The sequence below is a fragment of the Pseudophryne corroboree genome, chromosome 2, assembly GCF_028390025.1.
Source record: "Pseudophryne corroboree isolate aPseCor3 chromosome 2, aPseCor3.hap2, whole genome shotgun sequence".
Lineage (NCBI taxonomy): Eukaryota > Metazoa > Chordata > Amphibia > Anura > Myobatrachidae > Pseudophryne > Pseudophryne corroboree.
Genome location: NC_086445.1, coordinates 261,933,220 through 261,956,309, shown reverse-complemented (window position 1 = coordinate 261,956,309; position 23,090 = coordinate 261,933,220). Strand labels below are relative to the sequence as shown.

The window sequence follows — 23,090 nt, the reverse complement described above, 5'->3', positions numbered from 1 at the left end:
TCTTTAGGAGAGCCACCTAGATTGCACCCTTCTCGGCCGGGCACAAAAATCTAACTGGCTTGGAGGAGGGTCATAGGGGGAGGAGCCAGTGCACACCACCTGATCGGAAAGCTTTACTTTTGTGCCCTGTCTCCTGCGGAGCCGCTATTCCCCATGGTCCTTTCAGGAACCCCAGCATCCACTAGGACGATAGAGAAATACATTGAAACCACAACTTACATAAACAAGAACAAGACAAGACAAAGGGTATAATGGGTGGGAGAGGGTAGAGTCAGGAAAAGGAAAAAAAAGGGGGGGGGGGAATGAGTGAGCGAACCAATCGCATCCAATAGCAAGTGCGTCATCAATTCAGTGTAATGACTTATATAGGTAATCAGTATTATGGTAAGGCTAGTGGTGTCTGGTGGAGGTAGATTTAAAATCTAACCAAGAGGACCATGTAGCGACATAATCAGAGTGTTTTTCCAGTACTGAATGAAAAATATCTTCCATAGTTCTATAAAATTCTATCCTCTGGTACCATTCCCAAATCCTGGGGGTGGGTCTGGAGACCGCCAATGAACTGGTACTACAGCTCTCGCTGTGTTATTAAGGTATTTGAGAAGGGAGTGTTTATACTTTGCTAGTGAGATTGTAGTATGGGAGAGTAGCCAGAAGTCAGGCTCAATAGGAGCCTGGAACCCAGAGGCGTAACTAAGGGGGGTCGTAGCAGGCCCCCGCTATTGCCGCCCATTACCATAGCGCTGCTGCCGCCCGTTACCATTGCGCCGCACAGCGCCGGTGAACTATACAGCTCGCTGCCTCCGTCCTATGTGTGCTGCTGCTGGGAGCCGGGAGCGTGACCGCAGTGACAGTGTCACGCTCCCGGAGCTGGACAGGCAGAGAGAAAGGGAGATTGACGGGGATAGGCAGAGTTGCGCAGTGGCTGATCCAGGAGTCCAGGACAGTATAAGTCTGAAGAGTCTGTCCTGGACTCCTGGATCAGCTGCTGCGCAACTCTGCCTATCCCCGTCAAATCTCCCGCGTCTCATCCTCCCGCGTCTCCGGCTTATCTTAAGTCTTATCTTACTGCGGGGTCTAGAAGCCTTTGAGAGCACTGCAAATACCGGATCGCCCAGCTTGTGACACCACGGAGCTGCTTCCCGACCTGAAGGTACTGTCTGTATGTATGCTCTCCAGAGCCTCTCTTCATTGTGCTGCTGCTGAAATCTCTCTCCCCATTGCCTCTCTCCCCCCATATGCCTCTTTCTCCTCATGCTCCTCTCTTCCAAGCCCTCCTCCTCTCTCCCTCCGAATGCCCCATCTCTCTTCATGCCTCCTTTCTCTCTGTATGCTTCTCTCTCCATGCACCCTTGCTATCTCCCCCCATGTCCCCCCTCTAGAATACCGTGTCCTAGAATGTGAATTTCGGTTCATGCCGTGTCGTAGAATGTGAATTTCAGTTCATACCATGTTCTAGAATGTGAATTTCGGTTCATACCGTGTGCTAGAATGTGAATATCGGTTCATACCGTGTGCTAGAATGTGAATTTCGGCTCATTCAGTGTGCTATAATGTGAATTTCGGCTCATTCAGTGTGCTATAATGTGAATTTCGGCTCATTCAGTGTGCTATAATGTGAATTTCGGCTCATTCAGTGTGCTATAATGTGAATTTTCGGCTCATTCAGTGTGCTATAATGTGAATTTCGGCTCATTCAGTGTGCTTTAATGTGAATTTTGGCTCATACCGTGTGCTAAAATTTGAAAGGGGCACCAGTACTAGAGAGTATAAGGGGTATTACTACACTGAAGGACACGCCCCTGTTGAGTGGCCACGCCCCCTTTTCCGGAGCACACGTGCATGATTTCACCCTTCACTTTTCCATACCCCCCCCCTTCAAAAATTACACCTATTTGTGCAGGAGATGATGATGGTAAGGTGCATGTGGAATTGAAAAGAATGTTCCCAGTATGACATGAAACAGCTGGCGTGTCATGTTGACACATCCCATGCCCCCCTTCTGGAACACATCCCATTTTTTTCAGTGCGCACTGGTGGCGTGCGCACATACTTTCCTTTGTAGGGGGGCACCATTATTGTTCTTGCCCTGGGCTCCAAAATCCCTAGTTACGCCTCTGCTGGAACCCCAGGATTTCAGAGGAAATTTGAATAACCTTGTTCCAAAAAACAGCAATCAGAGGGCAGTCCCACCATATGTGAATGAGGGTGCCTCGTTCTTTTCCATACCTCCAACACAGGGGGGACACAGAAGGAAAGAACCTATGCAAAAGGCAGGGGCATCGATACCACCTAGTAAGCAATTTGAATTGTGTTTCTATCACCTACAGTTTTCACAGTTTCTTTTCCAATTAATATGTATCCCTCGGGGAATGATGTCAGTGTCCCATTTACAAAAAGAAGGGTCTTCAGTGAAATGACCATGTAATAGTATCTTAAAATACCCGATATAACGTGGGTGGGTTCGGAAGACTGGGAACACATTACTTCAAAAGGTGTGATGTCTCCTGTTAGTGCAACAGCTGTCCTCTGTGACAAAATAAAATGACGCGTCTTGAGGTAGAACCAAAAGTCTGTCGCAGGAATATCAGTGCCCTCCCTGAGTTCATTAAAAGATTTAACCTTCCCACCTGAGAGCAAATGTGTTATCCTAGTCAAGCCCGCTAACCTCCATCTGGCGGCCGATACAGGTTAATCTTGTTACTATGTTTAACAAACATATTCAAAATTAAAATACTAAGGGGTATATGCAATTCCGGACGAATTGCGCCTTTTTTTCGTCCGTTTTAAAATTCGACTGTACTCGACAGCCGCAGCCCTCCCGCCGGGACCATGAATTAAACATATTCAATACAAAACGCATTCGACACTCCCCTTGTCGAATAACGGACCAATCGTCGAGTAGTGGGCGTCCTGAATTCGACTTCCCGCCGTTTTGAGCCCTTTATTAGGGCTTGTTTGCTGCGTGCTCAGCAGCCATTTTGTGAACCTGCAGAGAGGTGTGTGGAGGTGCAGAGCTAGCAAATTGGTTGTTTGCTGTGGTATAGTTTTGGACACCCAGCAGGCTTTAATCCAGGACAGACAGGATACCTGTTACCCCGGAGAAGAGTCGTTTTTGGAGCGATTTCTACATATTTAGGTAAGTACCACATGTGGGCCTGGTGTTGCATGTATGTGTTTGTGTAGTGGGGGTTGCCATGAGGTGTACATGTGGCGTTGCTTTGGAGTGTTTGGGGTATGTATATATATATGTGCAGGTATGTGTATAGCTCCTGCATGTATTGCTGCATTTTTTTTTTTTTTTGAGTTTTGTGTTTTGGGGTAGTTTTTCACGGTTTTTTTTTTTTTTTAATGACTTTTTGGGTCATGCTTTTGCATTGGTGTACCTCCAGCATGTGCAGGGATGCTTTTTGGCTTGTTTGGGGTGATTTTAGAGCATGTCGGTATCCATGCGGTCGACATGTCATGTCGTTTGTTTGCCAAACATGTTTTTTTTGCTCCTATTTTAGCACTGGTATACCTCCAGCATGTGCAGGGATGTTTTTTGGCTTGTTTGGGGTGACTTTGAGCAAGTTTGTGTCAGCCATGCGGTCGACATGTCATGTCGTTTGTTTGCCAAACATGTTTTTTTGCTCCTATTTTAGCACTGGTGTACCTCCAGCATGTGCAGGGATGTTTTTTGGCTTGTTTGGGGTGACTTTGAGCGAGTTTGTGTCAGCCATGCGGTCGACATGTCATGTCGTTTGTTTGCCAAACATGTTTTTTTGCTCCTATTTTAGCACTGGTGTACCTCCAGCATGTGCAGGGATGCTTTTTGGCTTATTTGGGGTGACTTTGAGCAAGTTTGTCAGCCATGCGGTCGACATGTCATGTCGTTTGTTTGCCAAACATGTTTTTTTGCTCCTATTTTAGCACTGGTGTACCTCCAGCATGTGCAGGGATGCTTTTTGGCTTATTTGGGGTGACTGTGTGTGTCAGCCATTTTGTTTGTGTCAGCCATTTTGTTTGTGTCATCCATTTTGTGTTAGCACTGGTTAACCTCCAGCATGTGCAGGGATGCTTGTACGGGGGTTTTGGCTTATTTGGCTGGTTTTTTTTTCTATTCTTTTTTTTATTTGTATGTGTGTTTGGTCCTGCTTGAGAACTGGAGTCCCAGCAGCATGACGTGTGGTTGCATGTAATTTTGTAATGTGTGTTAAATTTGTAAAAATATATATTTTTTCTTTTTACAACAGAGATGTCCAGGGACAAGCGGGCCCGATCCCACCCCTCAGAAGAACTTTCCCTGCATAGCAACGAGGAGTGGGAGCCGACCCAGGAGGAGGATACGACCGACCAGGCATGCAGTGACCAGCCGCGGTCGTCAAGGGAACAAATGGATAAGTCAAAGAAAAAGAAAAAGCCTAGAAAGGTAAATACTGACAACACCTGCAGACACAATAGCATCCAACTTGACACACCCTAGTTTGCGCACTGCCATGCACACCTACAGGTATCTTTGCACACTGCCAGGGATACTGACACTCACAGGTACATACCGATCTTATTCAATGCATGTTTTTTTTTTTTAATCCCTAAAGGCAAGAAGCCAGCCAGAGGAGCAGTCGGAGGAGGAAGCCTCTGGTGAAGATGGCGGACCGAAGAAGCTGCGTGGACCCAGATACACTGAGGCAGAAAACTGTGCCCTAGTGGATGGCGTCGACAGGTCCTACGACGTTCTGTATGGACCAAGGGCACAGACCACAGCAGCTAAGACCAAGCGAAACATCTGGGATGCCATCGCGAAACAAGTCACTGCAGTATCTGGAAACCGCCGGAGCACCAGAAACTGCACGAAGCGGTACAGTGATTGCCGCAGACAGACCAAAAAGAAGATGGGGATTCAGCGCCGACATGAGACAGCTACGGGAGGTGGTCCGGCTCTCAATCTGAAGTGGCTACCCTGGGAGGACGTTATTAAAAGGCGCATGTATCCTGCCATGGTCCAAGGAGTTCGCGGAGGTGTGGACTCCAGCCGTCCTGCTGGCTTTCCCGAGGAGGAAGAAACGCCCAGAAGACGGCGGGAGATAAGCAAACCAAAAGGAGGCCTGATGGTAAGAATACATTCACATGAGCTGTACTAAATCTTTTTTTTATTTTTTTATCTGCTAATGTGTTTTTTTTTTTTCACAGACACGCCTGCCCAGAGGACATCACCTGCGCGCAGGACATCGCCAGCGCGCGGACCATCACCTGCGCAGCAGGCATCGGCAGCAGCGCGCGGACCATCACCTGCGCAGCAGGCATCGGCAGCAGCACGCGGACCATCACCTGCGCAGCAAGCATCGGGAGCGCGCAGATCATTACCTGCGCGCCACACATCGTCAGCGCGCAGAAAGTCACCTGCGCACCAGAAGTCATCAGCGCACAGAAAGTCACCTGTGCGCCAGACATCGTCAGCGCGCAGACCATAACCTGCGCGTCAGACATCAGCGTGCAGAACGTCACCTGTGCGCCAGACACCGTCGGCGACCACACTACCAGATGGGCTCCAAACTACATCTCCTGCGCGCAGGCCATCACCAGATCGTCATCTCTCCAGGAGCTCTGGGACTGTGACAGAAGAGCCTCAACAAGACACTACCCTTGTGGACCCATCACCCGAACTGTTTGAGTCTACAGGGTTAACGGATGAGACTTTTCTTGGGTTTGAAGACAGCCGTGCAGAAGTATCCAGCCGGACCCTTGAAAAGTCTCCAGAATTGAGGACAAGCAAAGCTCCTGGAGCAGCGGCACCTCCGGATGGAGAAGGTTTGTATTTTTTTTTTTTGGGGGGGGGGGGGGGGATGGGAGGGTGCACCATTTTTGTATAGTTTATTAACTTTAATTTTTTTTCTATTGCAAACAGAGGTGCCATGGACCAGCAGAGGACTTGCGTTGGGGATTGGTTCCTTCTACAGGCCGGATCTCCTACAGGATTCGTCAGAGGATGACGAGGTGGAAGTGCAGCAGCCTGCTGTTTCTACATCCCTGTGAGTAAATATCGAATTGTGAGCCTTCAAACAAATGTATGAATGTGTATACTAATTTCTAATTTTCTTTTCAGCTGCACAAATGCAATTGGTGGCAGACGTACAGGAAGGGCAGGATCCCTCAAATGTTCAGAGGGTACACACCCTGGCAGCAGAGATGACTGCCCGCCAGGATACCTACACGAATGTTGTTGAAACCAGACTGGACGCCATTGAGAAGATAATGGAGAAGATGGCAAACGGTCTGGTTGAAATGCAAAAGGCTCATGCCGACAGCACGGCAGAAACGCAAAAGACCAGATGAGAAGATCACAGGGAGACTATGGACATCCTTCACATTCTGGCCAAAGCCATCAACCGGCTGGTGGAGAACACATCATGCCTGGCACACAGCGTTGACAACATGTCGGAGAGCCAACGACATTCAGCATCCAGCCAACAGATCATCGCAACCACACTGCAGATGATGTACGATAAGCTCCCAGAGCCAGCTCATCAACACGCTGGTGATCCACCACTTCCGCCATCACAAGCCACATGGACGCCTCCTTCCCTTCCTCCACCACCATCCTGGTATAGACGGTCACAGCTGTACCAAGGATATACAGGGATGTACCCCACCCACCAGATGCCTCCACCACCAACACCGGCCGCAACATCTACACCCGCACGGGCACCGAGGCCAAGTCAATACACTCCCCAGCCGCCCAGGGCATCAACACCCCATCAGGAGGAAGAAGAGGATCCGCACGGACAACCACCATAAGCCCGGTCGTATTGTTTTATTTACTCTTATGTTTTTCATGTATCCCTTTCTCCCCGTCCCATTAGTTTTTTTTTTCTTACTATTGTTTTATATTTGTGTTGGGCTCGCCCACCCGTGACCGGGTACTACCAAGGAGCTTTATGTCTAGGCATACATGCGCGGGCATGTATGCGGGCGCGTGTGGTAACGGATGAAAGCTCCTTGTGGCTACATGTATGATGGGCCAAACAGCTATTCTGATACCACTTTTTTTTTTTTTTTACAAAAAAAATCCTTTTTGTATTGGTGTACAATAGGCTTTCACTGTTGTGTGAATTTACTATTCACTAGTGTTTATTTTTGGCTTATTCATAGGATTGGGTGGAAAATTGAAGTGGACGGCATAGTTCGTGTTGTGCGTACCAAGGTGAGTAAAGCCATGTTTCAATGTATACATTCAAGAAACTTTGGACCGCCTGCCCTTGTGGAACAACACAGCCCAGCAATGGGTTATGCTGGGCTGTGTGGTTCCACGAGTGCAGGCGTGTCAAAGTGCTGACCACTGACACCACTATTCCACTTTGGACCGCCTGCCCTTGGGGAACCACACAGCCCACAAATGGGTCATGCTGGGCTGTGTGGTTCCACGAGTGCAGGCGTGTCAAAGTGCTGACCACTGACACCACTATTCCACTTTGAACCGCCTGCCCTTGTGGAACCACACAGCCCAGCAATGGGTCATGCTGGGCTGTGTGGTTCCACGAGTGCAGGCGTGTCAAAGTGCTGACCACTGACACCACTATTCCACTTTGGACCGCCTGCCCTTGTGGAACCACACAGCCCAGCAATGGGTCATGCTGGGCTGTGTGGTTCCACGAGTGCAGGCGTGTTAAAGTGCTGACCACTGACACCACTATTCCACTTTGGACCGCCTGCCCTTGTGGAACCACACAGCCCAGCAATGGGTCATGCTGGATTGTGTGGTTCCACAAATGTTCTTGGGAAAGGAATGAACATGACATCATTAGTGTCTTTACTTAATATGTTTTTTTTTCCACAGATATCTACACAAGAAAAGAATGTAAAGAAGAACAAACTACTTTTTTGTTTTATTACATTTTATTTTTTATTTCAAAAATAAAATACAATTTTATATATTTCTTCAATAAATTTTTAAAATGAGAAGTTTTGTGTGGTTTTTATTTAAATTATTAGTAAATACAATGTAAAATAGGAGATGCAGTGGTATTGTGTTAGGTCGCCCATGGTACAGCAGGGGAACGGTCGTGTCCCTTTTCATCCATGAGGATTCAAGCCACTTGGGAAGGATACTCCGCAAGACCTGTGGAAGAGAATAGTATGAGGTTCCAGCTATTGGTAATAGTGTCCCCCTGGTATGGAAAAGACAAGGTACAAGCAACACTTTTTAACACAAGCAGGTTACAGCGGCCTTTGTCCCAAATGCAGCCCTCCGGCACTTGCGTAACTACACATCCAAGCATGCCCTGACACAGCGTAAGCATTGCTGTCAGGGCATGATTGGATGTGCAGTTTTGCAAATGCCGGAGGGCTGCACTTTGGACATGCCGGGGTGACTTTGGACAAGAGGGAGTTTTGGGCAATACATCTCACCTGAGGGGAGTTGTCTGCTACATGGCGGAGGTTCAGGTCCACATCACAAGTAGGTCGCCCATGGAACATCAGGGGAAATGTCGTGTCTCTTCACATCCACGCCACTTGGGCAGGATACTCCGCAAGACCTGTGGAAGAGAATAGTATGAGGTTCCAGGTATTGGTAATAGTGTCACCCTTCTATGGAAAAGGAAAAGGTACAAGCAACACTTTGACACAAGCAGGTTACAGTGGCCTTTGTCCCAAATGCAACCCTCCGGCACTTGAGAAACTACACATCCAAGCATGCCCTGACACAGCGTAAGCATTGCTGTCAGGGCATGATTGGATGTGCAGTTTTGCAAATGCCGGAGGGCTGCACTTTGGACATGCCGAGGTGACTTTGGACAAGAGGGAGTTTTGGGCAATACATCTCACCTGAGGGGGGTTGTCTGCTACATGGCGGAGGTTCAGGTCCACATCACAAGTAGGTCGCCCATGGAACATCAGGGGAAATGTCGTGTCTCTTCACATCCACGCCACTTGGGAAGGATACTCCGCAAGACCTGTGGAAGAGAATAGTATGAAGTTCCAGGTATTTGTGTCATCCAAACACAAGGTACAGCAGGGGAACTGTCCTGTCACTTCATCCACGCTGGTTCCTGCACCTTGGGAAGGATACTCCGCAAGACCTGTGGAAGAGAATGAGGAGCTAATTTGAGAGCGTTTCCTCCACCCTGGGAAAGAACAAAAGGTCCCAGCAACACTGCGCATATACACAGGTTACTCAGACAAGATGGAGTTTTGGCCAATAAATCTCACCTGAAAGAGTGACTAACATGGCGGTGGTTCAGGTCCACATCACAAGTAGGACGTTCATGGTAGAGTGGGGTAAACTGGTCCAATACTGGAGTGGCTTTGCAGAAGTGTATCCTGGGTAAAACTGTGAAATCATGGGTACATTTCCCTCAGCAGAGTGAAGAAAAAAATATTCTTTTAAAAAATCAATTAAATAATACTTGTGAGTCAAAAAAAGACAAACCAAGTAGATAATCCCTTCATAAATAAATAAATAGATATGCTATTAGCAATCCAAAAAGCAAAAAAAAACCCCATTTTTAAAATTTTTTTTATTAGATCCCGCCAGCAAAGTGAGGCGGACTGAAAATGACGAAATTGCTGTCAAAAAGCACTGTTGTCGAATCGTCATTCTTCTATTGAATATACCTTTGTCGAAAAGCCGCATTTTGACCATTGCAGACATGTCGAATTTTGAAAATGTCGATTTGCAAAAAGTCGAATCTGAAACGGAAGGTATTTTGTCGAAAAGTACTGTACCTTGACGAATCCAATTCGACATGTTTTTTTTTGTCGAAAATGTCCCGTTTTTCGACTTTCGCGTCAATTCGACCGCAATTGCATATACCCCTAAATCTTCTCCAGTCATTCAACCCAGAACTTAAAGTAAGTTTACAGACCTTTTTTTTTATTTATAACGTTACCAGTCATGTACTTAAAGTGAAAGCCCTAATTTTGTGGTCTGGAGCAATTCGACTGATGTGAATGACCAAATACTCTCTGTAAAGCGCTGCGGAATATGTGTGCGCTATATAAATAACTGGTAATAAATAAAGAAATATTCATGAGAAGACAGTTCACTAGTACCTAGAGACATTACTAAGGTAAGAATCAGAAAACTGCTGCCTCAATTGTGTGTACACTAAGTGCTCTTTAAAGCTGAGATCACATACTCATGTTTATTTTTATTTATTTTTTATACATATTTTTCCCCCCCATCTGTTTAACCATAATCTGATAACTTTTATAGGTTGACCTCCTATAACTCTTTCCTATGCGAAAATCTGTGTGCGAGGGACACTTATATGGCTGCACAGTCTTTCAGCTGGAATGCAAGCTTGTTCCCAAGGAGAAGGTCACGCGATCTGACTCACAGCCCTTTCTTCTTATATACATTGGCAGAGGAAGTAGGAGAGCGAGGGAACTGTGCTTTGAATGAGGATGCTGAGAGGAGGGTACCTAAGCCACTCTGCACACATACATGTCATGTGACTGTGGTTGCAGTGGCAGCTGTATGACACTTAGCAAACTGAAGATGATTCATAGTAGCATTCACAGCAGCTTGAAAAAAACAAAAAAAAAACCCAGAACGGAAGGAACACAAACATTTTACAGCTTTAACAGTAAACCGCCTCAACAGAACTAACATTCCTCCTCTCTATTCTACAGCTGAGCTCACAACCTATTAATATCCCAGATAGTGAAATCTACTTATTTAAAAGACATTGAGCTGCACATTTACCTGACATTGTCATGCTTCTGTATGTAGATTTTGTGGAACATCATGTCCTCTTTTTTGGTGTTGATATCCTCTTTCATTTCCATTGCAACATGACGTGGTAACACAGACAGTAGGAGGCGCTCCTGCATGGAAGAGCAGAGACAGTCATGGATGAATGAAAAACTTTATAAATATAACTAACAGTTTAGGGACCTAACTATTCAAAGGGATTAAAAGGGTCATTAAGTGATCAACCATAACTAGAACACATCAGCCTTACACACTTACGTACAGACTGAGATCAAATCCTGACACACACACACACACACACACACACACACACACACACACACACACACACACACACACACACACACACACACACACACACACACCTGCTATAGCACATGTGGTATGCATGCAACACTAACCTGCTGCTGGTTCTCCCTCTGCAGGTGCTGCCTGGCTTGGATGTAGCCCCTTGTTTCTTGGAATGCTTGTCTCTGGGACACCTCTGCTGGGTAATGGGTGCAAATGCCAATGATGTTTGTGCAGAGGAAGATCAGCACGTTGGCGCTTAGCTGGAAAAAAGGTGAAACAAATGTTAGGAAACAAGCAGCCAAGTTGTATATACCTTGTGAGGGTATAGAAACATATTCATGCTGATGGCTTTTCATTCACAATCTAAAACAGTGGCTGTCAGTGCTGAACATATCCAGATATTCTGTGAACAAGTCATGTATTTATAGTTCTTTGTATAACATGCAGAGGCATCACTGTCTGGTGACACCCGATGCACACAATATAGAGCCTTAGGCAAGTGCATCCAAAAGGAGGATGTGGCCTAGTATAAAGGAGGCGTGACCTTAATCGGAAGCCATAATTTGCCTCAACACGGGGGAGTGGCCTCACGAGAAGCCCCCGATAACATTACTCAGGGGGCGTATCCAGCATTTCTAGAGAAGCTGCGCTGTCCCTGGAGACTCTGCCTGCACTGCGATTTCGCCCTCAGGGATAGGAGCAGGGAGATGCACGTGAATGTCAGAGTGCAGCACCTGGCTCCCTGTCACTACGGAGGAGACGGCATTTTGGTGTCACCCACTTCGAGCGTGACAGCTGGGTGTGGTCACCCCCATAGTGACGCCTCTGATAACACACATATTGGGGGTCATTCCGAGTTGATCGCTAGCTGCCGTTGTTCACAGCATAGCGATCAGGCTAAAAATCGGAATTTCTGCGCATGCGTACGGGCCGCAGTGCGCACGTGCGAAGTACTTTCACACAAAACTATGCTATTTTACTCAAGGGCGAGCAATGCTTTTCTATCGCTCTGCTGATCGGTGAGTGATTGACAGGAAGTGGGTGTTTCTGGGCGGTAACTGACCGTTTTCCAGGAGTGTGCTAAAAAACGCAGGCGTGACAGGTGAAAACGCAGGAGTGGCTGGGGAAACGGGGGAGTGGCTGGCCGAACGCAGGGCGTGTTTGTGACGTCAAAGCAGGAACTAAACAGACTGAACTGATCGCAAGGTAGGAGTAGGTCTGGAGCTACTCTGAAACTGCATGAAATTTTTTCTGAGCAGTTCTGCTAACCTTTCGTTCGCACTTCTGCTAAGCTAAGATACACTCCCAGAAGGCGGCGGCTTAGCGTGTGCAATGCTGCTAAAAGCAGCTAGCGAGCGATCAACTCGGAATGAGGGCCATTATGCAGCGCTGTGCAGAGAATATATTGCTCATTCACATCAGCCCCTGTCCCAGTGGAATTTATAATCTATATTCCCTATCACATTGGCACACACGCACTAGGATTTATTTTCGGTCAGACGTCTAAGCATCTCCTGTAGCACTGCACGTGCCACACTTTAGTTCCCACCATTAACAAGGACAAGATGTTTTCCCAGGAGGCCTTATATCCTCCTAAGACTTTTGCTTTTCAACACATGTCAAATATCCCTTCTGACTATATACAGCCCAGCAATTTGCCCACAACTTATTTTAAACTCTTCCCACAAAGTACACACTAACATTGGCTGTTAAGTTTTCATTGTACAAACAATTTATTCTTTCAGATTTTCTGAAGAGTGAAAGAGAGCGTAATATGCCGCAGTCTGTACATTACCTTCTATGTGTATATGCATCAGACTATAAATAAATAATACCAATGTTTTATATTTTGTTTAATGAACAAGTAAACAATTACATATAGCACTTTATCCCATTAAGACTCACACAGCATACACTACATTTATTTTGTTTAGGAAATTTCCCTCTGTTCCTCTTATCCTGCCAAGGATTCATGGTAACTATAACACTAATATATTGTCCTGAAGAGGCCATGCAATAATGTGTGCCAAGCAACACAATTCTGGGATAGGAGATGTTTTCTGAAACCTGTTGCAACATTTTGCTGAAGAGCTTGCAATTAATCGGCCTCTCTTACTTTAGACGTTAGCCTTAGAGACTACAGGAGTATAATAATTGCAATCCACAGAGTTATGTAGTAGTATAAAACTGAGCTAGACCTATATGCACTTAAAAATTAACTCTATAATAACATGTTTTCAGAATAAATTACATTTGGGCTTAGAAATCACAGTTCTCTTTCCAGAATTAACACAACATATTCAATAGCAGAAAGAGGGGGTCACACGATTTGAAAGAGGGGACTCAGTTATTTCAAGTAAGGATCCCCCTGAGTTTATTGAAGACAGGATGGGAGATATAATGCTTTTTACACTATTTCCCAGGTTTTAAAATGTTCTGCAGTGTTTATTCAGGAACTTTGAGATCACCTATGATAAAAGCTTCAGGAAGAACGTTGGCAGGCATACCTCATTAAAATAGGGTTTAAAGAATGTGGGCCAATGACTAATGTTACCCAAAAGGTTTCAATCATCTGCAAAGCCACCTAAGGAAAGTTCTGGGTTTCATTTTTAATGAGGAATACTGCAATTAGGTGACAATTTATGATATCAGTGTTCATTTTGTGGGGGGAGCACATTCCGATATAGCTGGGTGAATGGGCCGACGATTGTAAAGGTGTACAGTGGGGATTGAAAGTTTGGGCACCCCAGGCAAAAATTTATTTTAATGTGCAAAAAGAAGCCAAGGAAAGATGGAAAAATCTCCAAAAGGCATCAAATTACAGATTAGACATTCTTATAACATGTCAAAAAAAGTTTGATTTTATTTCCATCATTTACACTTTCAAAAGAACAGAAAACAAAAAATGGCGTCTGCAAAAGTTTGGGCACCCTGCAGAGTTAATACCTTGTATTCAGCTCTGAGGAACTTGCAAAACCAACTGAACAAAACGTGAGGCCGAAGCTGCAAACGTGTCAAAACGATAAAACTTCATAAACGTATTAGAAGAGGACCAAGTGGCCACGCGGCATAGCTGTAGGGTAGAAGCCCCCTGACGTGCCGACCAAGATGTACCCACCGATCTGGTGGAGTGCTCTGCAATGGAGGCTGGAGGCTATAATCGCTTGCTGATGTATGCCTGACAGATAGTCAAACGAATTCATCGAGTCAACATTTGTTTAGATGCCGGCCATCCCCGCTTGGCAGCATCATACAAAACAAACAACGTGTCCGATTTTCGTACAGAAAATGCCTTATACACATAAACACGCAAGGGTCTGACCACATCCAGTGTGGAGGAACTGAGGGCCGGTACAACAATTGGTTGATTGATATGAAATGCGGACACCACCTTCGGAAGGAAAGTAGCTTGAGTACAAAGTTCTGCCCTATCCTCATGGAACACAAGGTATGGAGGTTTGCATGATAGGGCACCCAATTCGGAGACTCTGCGAGCAGATGCTAAAGCAGCAACAGAACAGTCTTCTATTTGAGAAAACGAATGTTCACCTCCTCTAACGGTTCAAACGTTGACGATTGAAGGTAGGGTAAAACCATATTGAGATCCCATGGTGCCGTAGGTGGTGGAGAGTCTAAAGGAACTGGAAGGAATTTCTTGACGCTGACACCAAGAAATGTAAGAGCGCCAAATGCGGTGATAATGGAATGCTGTAACCGGCTTCCTAGCACGTAACATGGTGGGGATGACAAATCTAGGAATGCCCCAATGTCTTAGGATAGCGGTTTCAACAGCCACCCCGTCAAACGCAGTTGTGCTAGCTTGGGGTGTAGAATCGGGCCTTGTAGTAGGAGATCCGGTCGGAGCAGCAGTGGTCATGGTTCGTCCGCCAGAAGTTGAAGATCCGAAATCCAGCTTCTTCACGGCCAGTTTGGCGCCACCAGAATGATCCTGACCGACTCGAGTTTTATCAGTTTTAGAACATGAAGCAGAAGCAGACTGGGTGGAAATATGTACCAGAGGTCTAAATTCCAAGGATCTTGACATGTACTTTGGTAGTTGATGATTCAACCGTGATGTCATGAGATCGATATGAGGTCTTCCCCACCTGTGAACTAGGTCGTGGAACACGTCTGAGTGTAGTGCCCACTTTCCCGGGTGAATGTCCTGGCAGCTTAGATAACCCGCCTCCCAGTTGTCTATGCCTGGAATGAAGACGGCGGACAGAATCACCCGATGTGTTTCTGACCAGTGCAAGATTCGGGCTACTTCCTTCATCACCAGTCGACTGTGTGTTCCACCCTGTCTGTTGATATACGCAGCAGCCGTTGCATTGTCAGACTGGACGCGAACAGGGTGAGCTTGAAGAATGGAAGCAGCTGACGTCAGAGCGTTGTAAATTGCCCTGAGTTCAAGTACGTTTATGGGTAATTTGCTTTACTGGGTCGACCACCTTCCCTGGAAGTGATAATCCAGGACAACTGCACCCCAAACTCTGAAACTCGCGTCCGTCGTGAGAAACGTCCAATCACAAATTCTGAACCGACGTCCTGCTATTGTTGATCTGGAGCCACCAGAGAAGTGACAACCTTGTGTGCGGAGATAAGTGAACCTGTCGATGTAGCTGCAGGTGAGAACCTGACCAATGAGATAACAGGTCCAGCTGAAATGGTCTGGAGTGGAAACGAACCAATTATAGTGCTTTGAAGGCTGCTACCATCTTTCCCAAAAGATGAATGCAAAGGTGTAACGACACCCATTTCGGCATTAAGACCAACTGGACCATCTGACGGATGTCCTGTGCTTTGTCCATTGGTAGAATGACTCTTTGTAGTTTTGTGTAGAGAATTAAACCCAGGAGTTGAACTCAGCTGCGATTTGTCGAAATTGATGATCCACCCATGATGTATTAACGTCCAGTATGTCAACTCTGCATGCTCTAGAAGAGTCGAATGTAGTGGTGCTTTTATTAACAAATCGTCAAGATAAAGAACAACAGTGACACCCAGGGATCGTAGATTAGCGATCATCACCGACATGACCTTGGTGAAAATCCGGGGTGCCGAGGATAATCCAAACGGTAAAATGTAAATTGTAAATTGGCAAACCTCAGGTAGGCCTGATGCGGTTCCCAAATGGGGATATGCAGATACGCATCCTTTATATCCAAAGAGATCAGGTACTCCTCTGGCTCCAGGTTCGCTATTACAGATTGAACAGATTCCATTTTGAAGCGATAGAACATCAGGTATTTGTTTAAGGATCTTAAGTTTAGGATCGGCCTGACCGATCCGTTTGGCTTGGGAACCACAAAGAGATTTGAGTAGAATCCCTGACCCCTCTGAGACAATGGGACGGGTATCAACAGTCCCGATACAGGTTGAGTATCCCATATCCAAATATTCCGAAATACGGAATATTCTGAAATACGGACTTTTTTGAGTAAGACTGAGATAGTGAAACCTTTGTTTTTTGATGGCTCAGTGTACACAAACTTTGTTTAATACTCAAAGTTATTAAAAATATTGTATTAAATGACCTTCAGGCTGTGTGTATAAGGTGTATATGAAACATAAATGAATTGTGTGAATGTACACACACTTTGTGTAATGCACAAAGTTATAAAAAATATTGGCTAAAATGACCTTTAGGCTGTGTGTATAAGGTGCATATGTAACATAAATGCATTCTGTGCTTAGATTTAGGTCCCATCACCATGATATCTCATTATGGTATGCAATTATTCCAAAATACGGAAAAATCCGATATCCAAAATTCCTCTGGTCCCAAGCATTTTGGATAAGGGATACTCAACCTGTATAAGCAGTGATTATATGTCCATCTGTAGGACTGCTGCCTTGTCTGGAGACGACAGTAGTCCTGTTGTAAAAAAACGGTTTGGAGGGAAAACTACAAAATCTATTTTGTACCCTGACGATATCAAACGCTGGATCCAAGGATCCGATGATGTGTGTGACCAAACATGATGGAATGTCTGGAGGCGTGCACCCACCTGTGGATCCCCCAGGTGGGTTGGCAGCCCGTCATGCCACCTGTTTCTCGGTTGTTTTGGACTCTGGACGACGCACCGCTGTGGTTGGACCACCTCGGGGGGGGGGGGGGGGGGGGGGCAGAGATATCACTGTACCGGGCCCCAAGATTTCTGTTGCTGGCCCTGCTTGCATAAAATAAATAAAATAACTCAATCCATTTTTGTTTAATTCAACTATTCTTATTCAGATTGTGCATCATTAGATTGCAAGGTAGAGGAGACATTTGCTTTAGTTTCTTTATCGTCTGATGAAGCCTTGAATGTAAAGGTGGGTGCTCCTGTGACTATTACATATATAAAATGAGCTTTCATGCTGTAGTCAATTAGTCGACAGGGTTCTCTGAGGTTAAAAGGTAAATAAAATGCCTGCTGATGTGGGTTACATTTTCTTGTTTCTATTTTGTCATTTGCTTCTCTTTTTTTGTTCTTTGGCCTTTAGCAATTTCAGATTTTCAAATCTGTTTTTTAAGTTTTGGTCATCGGTACTCTGCTAGGGAGGGACAAAGACTATTGTACCTTGTAATTGCTTGGAATACCTCGGCATTATTATTGGTAGTTGCCATGAAATACAGACTGCATTCTGGAAAAATATTGGTGAATAAGAAAACAAATCAGAATTTTGTGTTTGTGGATGACAGGCAACGGTCTTTTCATAGATACAGCACTGTTGCATAGGCTTTGGCATGGGCATTGGTGGTCTAGGGAATGACATACATCCTGATAAGTCCTGTAACTGATTTATGTAAGTGGGATACAAGCTCCTTGTACAGACTAGACAAGAATAGAGTACCTGGAACACCTTCGTGGCCTGATTGAGATTAATTGTTGCTGCTTTAACAACTAGTGAGTGGCTAAAATAAGAATTTACTTACCGATAATTCTATTTCTCGTAGTCCGTAGTGGATGCTGGGGACTCCGTCAGGACCATGGGGAATAGCGGCTCCGCAGGAGACAGGGCACAAAAGTAAAAGCTTTAGGATCAGGTGGTGTGCACTGGCTCCTCCCCCTATGACCCTCCTCCAAGCCTCAGTTAGGATACTGTGCCCGGACGAGCGTACACAATAAGGAAGGATTTTGAATCCCGGGTAAGACTCATACCAGCCACACCAATCACACTGTACAACCTGTGATCTGAACCCAGTTAACAGCATGATAACAGCGGAGCCTCTGAAAAGATGGCTCACAACAATAATAACCCGATTTTTGTAACAATAACTATGTACAAGTATTGCAGACAATCCGCACTTGGGATGGGCGCCCAGCATCCACTACGGACTACGAGAAATAGAATTATCGGTAAGTAAATTCTTATTTTCTCTGACGTCCTAAGTGGATGCTGGGGACTCCGTCAGGACCATGGGGATTATACCAAAGCTCCCAAACGGGCGGGAGAGTGCGGATGACTCTGCAGCACTGAGTGAGAGAACTCCAGGTCCTCCTCAGCCAGGGTGTGCCCCTGACCAAGTAGCAGCTCGGCAAAGTTGTAAAGCCGAGACCCCTTGGGCAGCCGCCCAAGATGAGCCCACCTTCCTTGTGGAATGGGCATTTACATATTTTGGCTGTGGCAGGCCTGCCACAGAATGTGCAAGCTGAATTGTACTACACATCCAACTAGCAATCGTCTGCTTAGAAGCAAGAGCACCCAGTTTGTTGGGTGCATACAGGATAACAGCAAGTCAGTTTTCCTGACTCCAGCCGTCCTGGAAACCTATATTTTCAGGGCCCTGACAACATCTAGCAACTTGGAGTCCTCCAAGTCCCTAGTAGCCGCAGGTACCACAATAAGCTGGTTCAGGTGAAACGCTGACACCACCTTAGGGAGAAACTGGGGACGAGTCCGCAGCTCTGCCCTGTCCGAATGGACAATCAGATATGGGCTTTTGTGAGACAAAGCCGCCAATTCTGACACTCGCCTGGCCGATGCCAGGGCCAACATCATGGTCACTTTCCATGTGAGATAATTCAAATCCACAGATTTGAGCGGTTTAAACCAATGTGATTTGAGGAATCCCAGAACTACGTTGAGATCCCACAGTGCCACTGGAGGCACAAAAGGGGGTTGTATATGCAGTACCCCCTTGACAAACTTCTGGACTTCAGGAACTGAAGCCAATTCTTTCTGGAAGAAAATCGACAGGGCCGAAATTTGAACCTTAATGGACCCCAATTTGAGGCCCATAGACACTCCTGTTTGCAGGAAATGCAGGAATCGACCGAGTTGAAATTTCTTCGTGGGGCCTTCCTGGCCTCACACCACGCAACATATTTTCGCCACATGTGGTGATAATGTTGTGCGGTCACCTCCTTCCTGGCTTTGACCAGGGTAGGAATGACCTCTTCCGGAATGCCTTTTTCCCTTAGGATCCGGCGTTCAACCGCCATGCCGTCAAACGCAGCCGCGGTAAGTCTTGGAACAGACATGGTACTTGCTGAAGCAAGTCCCTTCTTAGCGGCAGAGGCCATGAGTCCTCTGTGAGCATCTCTTGAAGTTCCGGGTACCAAGTCCTTCTTGGCCAATCCGGAGCCACGAGTATAGTTCTTACTCCTCTACGTCTTATAATTCTCAGTACCTTAGGTATGAGAAGCAGAGGAGGGAACACATACACCGACTGGTACACCCACGGTGTTACCAGAACGTCCACAACTATTGCCTGAGAGTCTCTTGACCTGGCGCAATACCTGTCCAGTTTTTTGTTCAGGCGGGACGCCATCATGTCCACCTTTGGTCTTTCCCAACGGTTCACAATCATGTGGAAGACTTCCCGATGAAGTCCCCACTCTCCCGTGTGGAGGTCGTGCTGAGGAAGTCTGCTTCCCAGTTGTCCACTCCCGGAATGAACACTACTGACAGTGCTATCACATGATTTTCCGCCCAGCAAAGAGTCCTTGCAGTTTCTGCCATTGCCCTCCTGCTTCTTGTGCCGCCCTGTCTGTTTACGTGGGCGACTGCCGTGATGTTGTCCCACTGGATCAATACCGGCTGACCTTGAAGCAGAGGTCTTGCTAAGCTTAGAGCATTGTAAATTGCTCTTAGCTCCAGTATATTTATGTGGAGAGAAGTCTCCAGACTTGATCACACTCCCTGGAATTTTTTTTCCTTGTGTGACTGCTCCCCAGCCTTTCAGGCTGGCATCCGTGGTCACCAGGACCCAGTCCTGAAAGCCGAATCTGTGGCTCTTTAGTAGATGAGCACTCTGCAGCCACCACAGAAGAGACACCCTTGTCCTTGGAGACAGGGTTATCCGCTGATGCATCTGAAGATGCGATCCGGACCATTTTTCCAGCAGATCCCACTGAAAAGTTCTTGCGTGAAATCTGCCGAATGGAATCGCTTCGTAAGAAGCCACCATTTTTCACAGGACCCTTGTGCAATGATGCACTGACACTTTTCCTGGTTTTAGGAGGTTCCTGACTAGCTCGGATAACTCCCTGGCTTTCTCCTCCGGGAGAAACACCTTTTTCTGGACTGTGTCCAGAATCATCCCTAGGAACAGCAGTGAGATAGTGCTACTCCGACCTCCAACTGTTCTCTGGACCTTGCCCTTATCAGGAGATCGTCCAAGTAAGGGATAATTAAGACGCCTTTTCTTTGAAGAAGAATCATCATTTCGGCCATTACCTTGGTAAAGACCCGGGGTGCCGTGGACAATCCAAACGGCAGCGTCTGAAACTGATAGTGACAGTTTTGTACCACGAACCTGAGGTACCCTTGGTGAGAAGGGCAAATTTGGACATGGAGGTAAGCCTCCTTGATGTCCAGGGACACCATATAGTCCCCTTCTTCCTGGTTCGCTATCACTGCTCTGAGTGACTCCATCTTGATTTGAACCTTTGTATGTAAGTGTTCAAATATTTCAGATTTAGAATAGGTCTCACCGAGCCGTCTGGCTTCAGTACCACAATATAGTGTGGAATAATACCCCTTTCCTTGTTGTAGGAAGAGTACTTTGATTATCACCTGCTGGGAATACAGCTTGTGAATTGTTTCCAATACTGCCTCCCTGTCGGAGGGAGACGTTGGTAAAGCAGACTTCAGGAACCTGCGAGGGGGAGAAGTCTCGAATTTCCAATCTGTACCCCTGGGATACTACTTGTAGGATCCAGGGGTCCACTTGCGAGTGAGCCCACTGCGCGCTGAAACTCTTGAGACGACCCCCCACCGCACCTGAGTCCGCTTGTACGGCCCCAGCGTCATGCTGAGGACTTGGCAAAAGCGGTGGAGGGCTTCTGTTCCTGGAAATGGGCTGCCTGCTGCAGTCTTCTTCCCTTTCCTCTATCCCTGGGCAGATATGACTGGCCTTTTGCCTGCTTGCCCTTATGGGGACGAAAGGACTGAGGCTGAAAAGACGGTGTCTTTTTCTGCTGAGATGTGACTTGGGGTAAAAAAGGTGGATTTTCCAGCTGTTGCCGTGGCCACCAGGTCCGATGGACCGACCCCAAATAACTCCTCCCCTTTATACAGCAATACTTCCATGTGCCGTTTGGAATCTGCATCACCTGACCATTGTCGTGTCCATAAACATCTTCTGGCAGATATGGACATCGCACTTACTCTTGATGCCAGAGTGCAAATATCCCTCTGTGCATCTCGCATATATAGAAATGCATCCTTTAAATGCTCTATAGTCAATAAAATACTGTCCCTGTCAAGGGTATCAATATTTTCAGTCAGGGAATCCGACCAAGCCACCCCAGCGCTGCACATCCAGGCTGAGGCGATCGCTGGTCGCAGTATAACACCAGTATGTGTGTATATACTTTTTAGGATATTTTCCAGCCTCCTATCAGCTGGCTCCTTGAGGGCGGCCGTATCTGGAGACGGTAACGCCACTTGTTTTGATAAGCGTGTGAGCGCCTTATCCACCCTAAGGGGTGTTTCCCAACGCGCCCTAACTTCTGGCGGGAAAGGGTATAACGCCAATAATTTTCTATCGGGGGAAACCCACGCATCATCACACACTTCATTTAATTTATCTGATTCAGGAAAAACTACAGGTAGTTTTTTCACACCCCACATAATACCCTCTTTTGTGGTACTTGTAGTATCAGAAATATGTAACACCTCCTTCATTGCCCTTAACATGTAACGTGTGGCCCAAATGGAAAATACGTTTGTTTCTTCACCGTCGACACTGGAGTCAGTGTCTGTGTCTGTGTCGACCGACTGAGGTAAATGGGCGTTTTAAAGCCCCTGACGGTGTTTGAGACGCCTGGACAGGTACTAATTGGTTTGCCGGCCGTCTCATGTCGTCAACCGACCTTGCAGCGTGTTGACATTATCACGTAATTCCCTAAATAAGCCATCCATTCCGGTGTCGACTCCCTAGAGAGTGACATCACCATTACAGGCAATTGCTCCGCCTCCTCACCAACATCGTCCTCATACATGTCGACACACACGTACCGACACACAGCACACACACAGGGAATGCTCTGATAGAGGACAGGACCCCACTAGCCCTTTGGGGAGACAGAGGGAGAGTTTGCCAGCACACACCAAAACGCTATATTATACAGGGCAACCTTATATAAGTGTTTTCCCTTATAGCATCTTAATATATAATAATATCGCCAAATAAGTGCCCCCCCTCTCTGTTTTAACCCTGTTTCTGTAGTGCAGTGCAGGGGAGAGCCTGGGAGCCTTCCTAGCAGCGGAGCTGTGTAGGAAAATGGCGCTGTGTGCTGAGGAGAATAGGCCCCGCCCCCTTTTCGGCGGGCTTCTTCTCCCGTTTTTCTGACAACCTGGCAGGGGTTAAATACATCCATATAGCCCCAGGGGCTATATGTGATGTATTTTTAGCCAGCATAGGTACTTTCATTGCTGCCCAGGGCGCCCCCCCAAGCGCCCTGCACCCTCAGTGACCGTTGGTGTGAAGTGTGCTGAGAGCAATGGCGCACAGCTGCAGTGCTGTGCGCTACCTCATGAAGACTGAGAAGTCTTCAGCCGCAGATTTCTGGACCTCTTCTCTCTTCAGCATCTGCAAGGGGGTCGGCGGCGCGGCTCCGGTGACCCATCCAGGCTGTACCTGTGATCGTCCCTCTGGAGCTAGTGT

General features: G+C 46.6%; 1 protein-coding gene and 1 long non-coding RNA gene across 3 annotated transcripts in view; one reads left to right on the top strand and one right to left on the bottom strand.

The window, feature by feature from the left end:
• ADCY6 (adenylate cyclase 6) overlaps positions 1–23,090 on the bottom strand; it is a 421,005-nt gene that overhangs the window by 145,955 nt on the left and 251,960 nt on the right. For both annotated transcript variants that reach the window (XM_063952744.1, XM_063952743.1), the window contains exons 4-5: positions 11,098–11,247; positions 10,688–10,809 (exon numbers count right to left, since the gene is read on the bottom strand). In XM_063952744.1, the coding sequence (XP_063808814.1) occupies positions 10,688–10,809; positions 11,098–11,247 (272 nt within the window). The remainder of the gene's footprint in view (positions 1–10,687; positions 10,810–11,097; positions 11,248–23,090) is intronic.
• The window catches only part of LOC135014662 (uncharacterized), an 83,987-nt gene that overhangs the window by 11,360 nt on the left and 49,537 nt on the right, over positions 1–23,090 (top strand). Inside the window, exon 2 of the long non-coding RNA XR_010213086.1 lies at positions 11,122–11,258. This is a non-coding gene — a long non-coding RNA (uncharacterized LOC135014662). The remainder of the gene's footprint in view (positions 1–11,121; positions 11,259–23,090) is intronic.